This window comes from Plasmodium fragile (assembly GCF_000956335.1).
Source record: "Plasmodium fragile strain nilgiri unplaced genomic scaffold supercont1.2, whole genome shotgun sequence".
NCBI lineage: Eukaryota > Apicomplexa > Aconoidasida > Haemosporida > Plasmodiidae > Plasmodium > Plasmodium fragile.
This window is the reverse complement of record NW_012192582.1, coordinates 169,560-179,829: the sequence shown is the minus strand read 5'-3', so window position 1 is coordinate 179,829 and position 10,270 is coordinate 169,560. Positions and strand designations below refer to the sequence as shown.

At 38.3% G+C, this 10,270-nt stretch overlaps 2 protein-coding genes across 2 annotated transcripts; both read left to right on the top strand.

The window, feature by feature from the left end:
• Positions 1-1,802: 1,802 nt before the first annotated feature.
• AK88_00201 (M1 family aminopeptidase) lies at positions 1,803-5,093 on the top strand (the record flags this gene model as incomplete). The annotated part of the gene is made up of 1 exon (XM_012477852.1): positions 1,803-5,093. One exon carries the CDS (start codon positions 1,803-1,805, stop codon positions 5,091-5,093), a length of 3,291 nt encoding a protein of 1,096 aa, XP_012333275.1.
• A 2,852-nt stretch (positions 5,094-7,945) lies between these two features.
• On the top strand, positions 7,946-9,781 carry AK88_00200 (V-type proton ATPase catalytic subunit A; the record flags this gene model as incomplete). Its single annotated transcript, XM_012477851.1, has 1 exon — positions 7,946-9,781. The coding sequence occupies one exon, from the start codon at positions 7,946-7,948 to the stop codon at positions 9,779-9,781; it is 1,836 nt and encodes a 611-aa protein (XP_012333274.1).
• Between the last annotated feature and the right edge of the window lie 489 nt (positions 9,782-10,270).

Sequence of the window (10,270 nt, the reverse complement as noted above, 5' to 3'; positions counted from 1 at the left end):
TCACTTTTTTTTTTTTTTTTTTTTTTTTTTTTTTTTGCACATAAATTGGTAAATAAATAAGTGTATAAACGTATGTGCAACAACGCAGATGTATTAACACAACGTTAACGGAAAACCCCGTCACCCATGACCCGTGCAACGGCGCTCCTGTTTTTTGTTTCCCCTGCATGTCGCACGTTTGCTAATTTGCAACCGCTCCATGTGGTTCCATGAACCGAATTCCACACTCGTGACGTGATGTGCTCTTGCGATTAACGTAAAACTCCACGTTTGTGCGTGCTCGTGAATTGCAGAGAGGCGTGTGATTTTCATTTTAATCGTATCGCTTATTTCTGGCTTAATTTCATGTGACACAATTGATTCAACCGATTGGGTTGACAGGGTTAACAGGGTTAACTCTACATTGATTGGATTGATTTATTTGATTCATTTTAATTTACATTTTAAATACACTTTTGAAAAAATATACATATATTTTTTTTTTACTTTTTTAATAGATGTTTTTTTTTTTTTTTTTGAAAAGAGTTAATAAAGCCAACTTTGATTTACGCTCAACAGCATTTTTTTTTTTTTTCTCCATCGTATTTTTTTTTATACATGTGAAAAGTGTAAGGTTTTACATCCCAAGTTCACGTTTCAAGTGAGAGCTTAGCTTTTGTGTGTTTTTATAATTTGTGTTTCGCCCATTGCGGCATATATAAAATGCTATATATATTTTACTCGTAACTGGTGTTTACTGACCCGAATTGGTGCGCTGTTGCACTTGGGCTTATGAACTTCATTTACAAGTGGAAAAGTGGAAATAGCTTCTTCTCCTTGTGGAGGAAAAATACGTACAACGCAACATAGAGAAAGGAGCGCAAAAAAAAAAAAAAACAGGTATATTACATAATATGTACGTATATTTTTATTTATATATAGTTATGTACACTTAATAAATATATAAAAAGATACTAAACCAAAACAAAAATACGAGTGCACGGCCGCGTGACGGGCATATTCGAACCGTAGCCGTGGCAGCGGCAAGCAGCAACGTCGTTGCGCCGGAACGCGTCTCACTGCGGAAAGGTGTATGCTCGCACCACGCACGTGGTGTATTGTAGTGCTACCTTGTTCTCTACATGTCGTATGTGATCACGATACGCACTTGCAATCCGTTGATCCTTATATTCGTCCCGGGTTCGCTGCGACATTATCTTATCCTCATACGGTGTTATTAATATTTGTTCCCCAAGTTCCCCTCCCTGGTTAACGTTTAAAAGTATTTATTTTATTCTTGCCCGACGCCTATACCCGTGTTTAGTATACGCACTCATGGTGTACATGTACGACTGAACTTGTGTTTACATGAGAGAAGTACCATTTACATTTGTGCGCGTTTTCCTGCATGTAAAAAAAAAAAAAATAACAACAAAAAGGCCGCAAGAAAAACGCGTACCGCATTTAAAAACGAGTACGTGTATATATAATTAATCCATGTTTTTATATACACTGTACATTTATACATATCTCTCGTACATATTTTTATATATTTGTGGGTCCTTCCTCTCATTGTGTGTTCTCTGGCGTTATTCTCGTATACCCCCGTGCGCACTTGTGAACCCTGGAGCCGCCGCCCCGCACGACCGCTGCGCAGCACACGCCAGTTGAAACATTTTAAAAAAATTAAAAAAACATTTTTAATTTACTTTTTGTTTTATTTGAAATATACATATATTTATATTTTTATATATATATATACATATTTTTTTTTTTTTATATATATATATATATTTTTTTTTTTTTTTCTCCTTTTATCCAAAATGATAAGAAAAAGAATGCTTAACTTATATTTTCTATTAATAACGGTATTAGTAGCGCTAGAAAAATATACGCCCGTTGATTACCAAAATACGTGCATGATTAGCAGGAGCTGTCGAAAAAACTCATGCGGAAATATCTCTCGCGTGCTAAGTGGAATTCATGTAAACAGAACGAGTACTAGGGCAAGGGCTTTGTTGAGCCTATCCTCACTGATTTACCATCTGCAGTTACCAAAACTCGTCAGCCTTGACTTGTTTCGAAGGGATCTGTTCACAGGTGTCAATCAGAAAGGGAGGAGGAATCCTGTACCCTCGTACATCATCCAAAATAGATTGATGAGTGAGAATATCGATAAGGGCAACACCAATATGAGCGCACAAGGAAATCAGGATAAGAAGAGACCCGGAACTGTGGATGCATCTGATGCTAACAACCAAGGTGCTAGTGGAACATGTACACAAGCTAAGCGCGTCAAGGGAATTGACCAGAACGAACAATCATCCAACGTATCGGGCTCTACCAACGCTGCATTTACAAGTGGAGTGAATACCATCATGGGAGATGACAATAACAATAATGGAAGCGGAAACGATGGAAAAAATGAACCCAAAATACACTACAGAACTGATTACAAACCAAGTGGTTTTGTCATCGACAATGTGACTCTCAACATCAACATCTTTGACAATGAAACATCTGTGAGGTCCAATTTGGATATGAAACTTAGCGAACACTACAAAGGAGAAGATCTTGTGTTCGATGGTGTCAGCTTAGAAATTAAAGAAATATCCATTGACAATAATAAATTGGTACAAGGAGAACACTACAAATATGACAATGAATTTTTGACCATTTATTCAAAGTATATTCCAAAGGGAAAATTCACTTTTGCATCTGAAGTTATCATCCATCCCGAAACGAATTATGCTTTGACCGGTTTGTACAAATCGAAAAATATTATTGTGTCTCAATGTGAAGCTACTGGATTCAGAAGAATCACCTTCTTCATTGACAGACCAGACATGATGGCCAAGTACGATGTAACAGTTACCGCAGATAAGCAGAAGTATCCCGTACTTTTAAGCAATGGTGATAAATTAAATGAATTTGACATCCCAGGTGGAAGACATGGAGCCAGATTTAACGATCCACACTTAAAACCATGTTACCTATTTGCTGTTGTTGCTGGAGATTTAAAACACTTGAGTGATAAATATGTCACCAAATTCTCCAAAAGAAATGTAGAATTGTATGTATTCAGTGAAGAGAAATATGTTTCCAAATTGAAATGGGCTTTAGAGTGCCTAAAGAAAGCTATGAAATTTGATGAAGATTATTTTGGACTAGAATATGACTTATCCCGACTCAATCTCGTAGCTGTCTCTGACTTCAATGTAGGTGCCATGGAAAACAAGGGACTCAACATCTTCAACGCAAACTCGTTATTAGCATCTAAAAAGAAGTCCATAGATTTTTCCTTCGAAAGAATTCTAACCGTTGTTGGCCACGAGTATTTCCACAACTACACTGGAAACAGAGTTACTCTCAGAGATTGGTTTCAACTGACTCTTAAGGAAGGATTGACTGTGCACAGGGAAAACTTATTCTCAGAACAGACTACCAAAACTGCCACCTTCCGTTTAGATCACGTAGATTTATTAAGAAGTGTTCAATTTTTGGAAGACTCCTCCCCATTGGCACACCCCATTAGACCAGAATCATATGTCAGCATGGAAAACTTCTACACAACCACCGTATATGATAAAGGAAGTGAAGTCATGAGAATGTACCAAACTATTTTAGGAGATGAGTATTACAAAAAAGGTATGGACATATACATTAAGAAGAATGACGGAGGTACAGCAACTTGTGAAGATTTCAACAGTGCTATGAATGAAGCCTACAAACTCAAAAAAGGAGACAGATCAGCCAACTTAGATCAGTACATGCTATGGTTCTCACAAAGTGGAACTCCACACGTAACTGCAGAATATTCCTACGATGCGGGTAAGAAAGAATTCGTAATTGAAGTTACACAAGTTACCCAACCCGATCCAAACCAAAAGGAAAAGAAGGCTCTCTTTATTCCGATAAGAGTTGGTTTCATTAATCCACACAATGGACAAGACGTCATTCCAGAAGTAACTCTAGAATTTAAAAAAGAAAAGGAGAAATTTATCTTTAACAATGTTAATGAGAAACCAATCCCATCCTTATTCAGAGGATTTAGTGCACCTGTATACATTAAGGACAACTTAACTGACGCAGAAAGAATCCTACTGCTCAAGTATGACTCAGATGCATTTGTACGATATAATGTATGTGTAGATCTTTACATGAAACAAATTATAAAGAATTATGAAGAATTGTTACAAGCAAAAGCACAAAGCAAACATGAAGGTGCTGCAAAACCAAAATTAACTCCCGTAAATGAAGACTTCATTAATGCCATAGAGTACCTGATGAAAGATCCTCATGCTGATGCTGGTTTCAAATCATACATTGTAACCTTACCAAAAGACAGATTTATTATAAATTACATTAAAAATGTAGATACAGATGTCTTGGCTGATACGAAAGATTTTATTTACAAACAATTGGGTGACAAATTGAACGATTTATACTTCCAAATATTCAAATCTATTCAGGCCAAAGCTGACGACATGACACACTTTGAAGACGAATCTTACGTCGATTTTGAACAACTGAATATGAGAAAATTAAGAAACACCTTATTGGCTTTATTAAGTAGAGCTAAGTACCCAAATATGTTAGAACAAATTATGGAACACTCTAAATCACCTTATCCTTCCAATTGGCTAGCCAGCTTAGCTGTATCAGCATACTATGACGAATATTTCGATCTGTACCAAAAGACCTACAACCAATCTAAGGATGATGAATTGCTACTACAAGAATGGTTAAAGACTGTTTCCAGATCAGACAGAAAAGATATTTACGACATTATTAAAAAGTTAGAAAATGAAGTACTAAAGGATAGTAAGAATCCAAATGAAATCAGAGCCGTTTACCTACCATTCACTAATAACTTAAGATACTTCAATGACATCTCTGGTAAAGGATACAAAATGATGGCTGATATCATTATGAAGGTTGACAAGTTTAATCCTATGGTAGCCACACAATTGTGCGAACCCTTCAAATTGTGGAACAAACTTGACTTGAAACGACAAGACATGATGCAGAAGGAAATGAACAGAATGCTCTCCATGGAAAACATCTCCAACAATTTGAAGGAGTACTTGTTAAGACTCACCAACAAGTTGTAAAATCGCCCACTTGCATTTATAACTATATTTCTATACATGTGTTTTATTTTCTCGACGCACGTGCTCACACAAGTGAAGTTGATTCTTCGCGCGTGCGGAGGGCAAAGGAACAAAAAACAAAAAAAAAAAAATATATGAACAGTTAAACGCACAAAATTTTTTAAGCGCACAAATATACATGCGATTGCACGTGCGGACATGCGTGCGAACAAACATATGAGTGCAGCCCGTTCGTGCACACATGCGCTCCCCCCTACACATTTCCACCATGCGCCTGGCTTGTGCACACCACCCATGAGGGTAACATAGACACAAACACCTAAAACAACAAAAGAACTCACATGTAAACAATAAAAGGTTTTACTTTTAAAAGTGTTCAATGTGCCACCCCGAACACATGGAGAGGTCATTAGATACCGTTTTTGCCTGCTGCAAGAATCCCCCTTTCTGCATTAGGCAACGTTAACCTCGGTGAGGTGAATTACGATGGTTGCGGTGATATAACACTGTGGAAGATCTGACAAGGGGCGGACCCAGTTCTACTCCGCGTCCAATTTCTTATCCTGAACAGCAGAACATGCCCCTTTTGCCACGTTTATCTGTCTCTTTGTTGTGTTAGTGCGAAGGAGAATGGGGAAAAACCCTTCACCTGAAGGTCGATTTGTACGTCCACTGTCATGATAACTCCAGTGGTGTTTTCACAAAGTACAAATCGAGCTCGATACAGGTCAGTTCCAATCCCCACGCCTCTGCGTAGTGATGCAAAGCAGCGCTTGTACTAAGCACGGCTATTTAAAATTATATTTCTCTGCCTATATGTGTTATCGTAAGTATCGTCATCCAACCTTTTCGCACCTTTCATTCAACGAAAAAAAAAAAACAAACAAAGGCACTACCATTCCACACAGTTCTACTCCCAACGCGTATTGTCAAAGGGGCTCTTCCCTACCACTCTGCATAAATAGTAGAGATGGTCGTTTTACAAAAATGGCTAAGACCATTCCGCTCCGTTACCAAGCGCACGCGATGTTACTCCTCACATGTACATTTTAAAAGAATTTGTTTACTCAAATGAACGATTATAACAAAGGCGGACAAAAATGCACTGTTGTCCTACGGAAACAGAACTATGCGTCACGCGTTCATACGTGTGCATGCACATACATGCGTTGTGCATAGGGGAATTTGTCCACAAGGTAGTTCCGTGCCTCCGACAAAATGGGACGCAAGTGTATTTTAAAAGTAATGTCCCTTCCCTTTTTCTTGGATCAGCCTCATCTAACGATTCGCACAGGGGTTGTGAAGGATAGCACACGAAAGAACATTTATCAACCTTTTTATAACTCAATATAGCGTCTAGCACGTGTGGGTGCTTCGCCACGTAACTGTAGTGCATATAACAATGCGCCCCTTCACACAAATACGGGAAAACGCTATACATTCTTCACCGTGGTGTGAAACTAGAAAACCCATTTTTTACACCCGTTCCTTACATGGATTTCAATTAACCCTTATAGATGAAAGTAAAAGTGTTCACCAGAACATGTACAAATCCTATTGCACTTGGTTAGCCTCCATACACGCACATACGCTTTTAATAGCACCGTACGTACATCCTTCCACCCTATTTTAAATTTTCCAACAGGTGGGGGGCACAAAAAAAAAGAACGAAAAAAAAAAAGGGGGGAAATGCTATTACGTGCGTAGGGAAAAAAAAATACACTAACGATACTTCCCCTTTAAAAGTATTCCAAATGGCATATTTGTAATGGCTTCCCAAAAACAAAAAGGAAACCAAGTTATGCGTATAGCTCAAAATAAATTTTCTTTCTATGAGCCGAAAAATTTTTTGAATTACTCCTTTAGGGGAAAAAAAAAAAAAAAAAACAGTTTTCAATGTGGATGATAGCGGGGGAATGACATCGTTTCCTTAAACACGTATATTATTACGCGCTTTATGAAAAAAAAAAAAATAATAAAAAGAGTGCGTAAAGGCGTAAATGCTTAAAGCCCTCACCGCCCATAATAATTATCCCAGCATTTACATATTGCCAACGAGATAATAAAGCATACGAATTGGCGAACCGAACAAAAGCACACGATTTACACAAATTCCGCAGCCCCTTAGCCGACTTGAGGCCAGTGCGCATACGTGCGTTTCGACCCTAGCCCAGTGGCCACGCGAAAAACAAGCATACCATATACATAAGTAGCAATATAGCAGTAAGTAGCATCAATCCACAGCTATTAGCAACAAATGGCAATTTGAAAAAGCAAAATAATAATATTAACAAAATTGAAACACAGTTCCCCTAAGAAAGGCTCCTCGCAAATTGATTACCTTTCGAGGAAGTTAATTAAACATTTGACTTCAAGGGAGTAAAACACGGCCTACAAAAACTATCGTGAATAAAAAAAAAAACCCTCCTTTGGCCATTTGTAAAATTTTTATATATACAAGAAATAATGCGCGCGATAAGTAATGAGTACAAATCTGAGTATGAATAAGCGCCAGTACATGTCAATGTGAATACTGTTTTTTTTTTTTTTTTTTTCCCATTCTCCCCCTGTACTTTTTTTTTTTGCAACATTTAATACGCTTCCGCGTTAGCCCCCCCTCCTGACACACCCGCAAGAAGCCTACCGCGCCCCCCCTGTTGAGCTTCTCCTTTTATCCTGCGCGAAAGCAGGTTTCCGTGCCATTGGGAAAATTCTTCTCACAAGAAGGAAAAAGTGTCCCCACACGCAGGACTCCCAATTTGAGTAAACGTCCCCCCAGTACTGGGCATCGGCGAAAAAGCCCATCTGTTTTTTTTTTTTTTTTTTTTTTTCCTCCTGTAAAACTCAAAAAAATGACGAAACCGTCCCCCGAAAATGAAGAACCCGGAATTGTCTACAAAGTGGCGGGTTCACTTGTCATTGCGGAAAACATGAGCGGTACTAGGATGTACGAATTGGCCAAAGTGGGATGGAACAAATTAGTGGGTGAAATTATACGATTAGAAGGAAATTATGCATATATACAAGTGTATGAAGACACTTCAGGGCTATCTGTTGGAGACCCAGTGACCAAAACGGGCAATGCCTTATCAGTAGAATTAGGTCCAGGAATACTAGACAATATATATGATGGAATTCAGAGGCCACTGGAAAGAATTGCTAATGTTTGTGGAGATGTTTATATTTTCAAAGGAATCGATATGACCTCATTAGATCACGATAAGGAGTGGCAATTTTATGCAGATAAAAATGTAAAATTAAATGACATCATCACAGGTGGAGATATATTCGGTTATGTTGATGAAAATAAATTATTTAAAGAACACAAAATTATGGCTCCTCCAAATGCAAAGGGTCGAGTGACGTACATTGCTCCAGACGGCTCATACACTTTAAAGGATAAAATTTTTGAGCTAGAATATCAGGGAAAAAAATATACCTATGGCTTGTCACACCTTTGGCCAGTGAGAGACCCAAGGCCAGTTTTAGAAAAGGTAACTGGTGACACTTTACTACTAACAGGACAACGTGTGTTGGATTCATTATTCCCTACTGTGCTGGGAGGCACTTGTGCTATTCCTGGTGCATTTGGTTGTGGAAAGACCTGTGTTTCTCAGGCCTTGTCAAAATATTCCAATAGTGAAGTAATTATATATGTAGGTTGTGGTGAAAGAGGAAATGAGATGGCTGAAATTTTATCCGATTTTCCAGAATTAACAACCAAGGTAGATAATGAAGATGTTGGTATTATGCAAAGAACATGCCTCGTGGCCAACACTTCTAATATGCCTGTGGCAGCAAGGGAGGCAAGTATATACACTGGGATTACCCTGTGTGAATATTTTCGTGACATGGGGTATAATGCTACTATGATGGCAGATAGTACGAGTAGATGGGCTGAAGCTTTAAGAGAAATTTCTGGTCGTTTAGCAGAAATGCCTGCAGATAGTGGGTACCCAGCATACCTTGGTGCTAAACTAGCTTCCTTCTACGAACGAGCAGGGAAGGTCAAATGTATTGGGTCTCCATCTCGCATGGGTTCTATCACCATCGTAGGTGCAGTATCCCCACCAGGAGGAGATTTCTCAGACCCAGTCACAACAGCCACCATGTCCATCGTCCAAGCCTTTTGGGGATTAGATAAAAAATTAGCACAAAGAAAACATTTCCCCTCTGTTAATTGGTCCACATCTTTCTCCAAATACGTAAGGCAACTGGAGCAATATTTCGATAATTTTGATCAAGACTTCCTTTCACTAAGACAAAAAATAAGTGACATTTTACAACAAGAGAGTGACTTAAATGATATTGTCCAGCTGGTTGGAAAGGACTCCTTGTCAGAGGACCAGAAAGTGGTTATGGAAGTTGCTAAAATTATTAGAGAAGATTTCCTTCAACAAAATGCTTTTAGCGATTATGATTATATGTGCCCTTTGCAAAAAACAGTTGGTATGATGAAAATTATTTGTCACTTCTATGCTCAGTGCTTGAGAACTCTACAAGAATATGATTCACGAGAGAGGAAAATCGGATGGGGTTCCATTTACAACACTTTGAGGCCTACTATTAATAAAATTACTCACATGAAATTTGAATCTCCAAAAAATACAGATGAGTATTTTAAAAAGTATTTCAAAGCTTTGGAGGATGAAATAACTGTTGGTCTTCGAAATTTGGTAGAGAAGTGAGAGCAGAGGACGCCTTCTATACTAGTGCAAATATTCTATACACCTGCGTCTCGTCTTCCTTAACGTTGTCTTTCTTTATATATATATATATATATATATATATATAGAAGGGGGGGGGGGGCAACCTGCAACAGTACATTTATGTTTGTATGTGTGCATACATGTATGTATATATATGTGTTTGTGTGCGCGGGTGAACCTGCGTGGAGTTAAATGATAAAATGAATGCACATTACCCTACACGCTCAGCGTGCATTGTATATATAGTTAGCAACATCCCGTGTGTTCCCTTTTTTTTTTTTTTCCTTCCCCATCTGGTTTGCCTTTGTCTGCTTTTTACACCTGTGTGCGGTTTACCCCCGTAGCCACGACGCACTAACGTTAGACCAAAATAATAAAATAAAAAAAATGGGGAAAATAATAAAGGTGCTTGTGTGAACTGCACTGAAGCGCAGACGAGCATAAAAGATGTATCTATCCCCCCCCCCC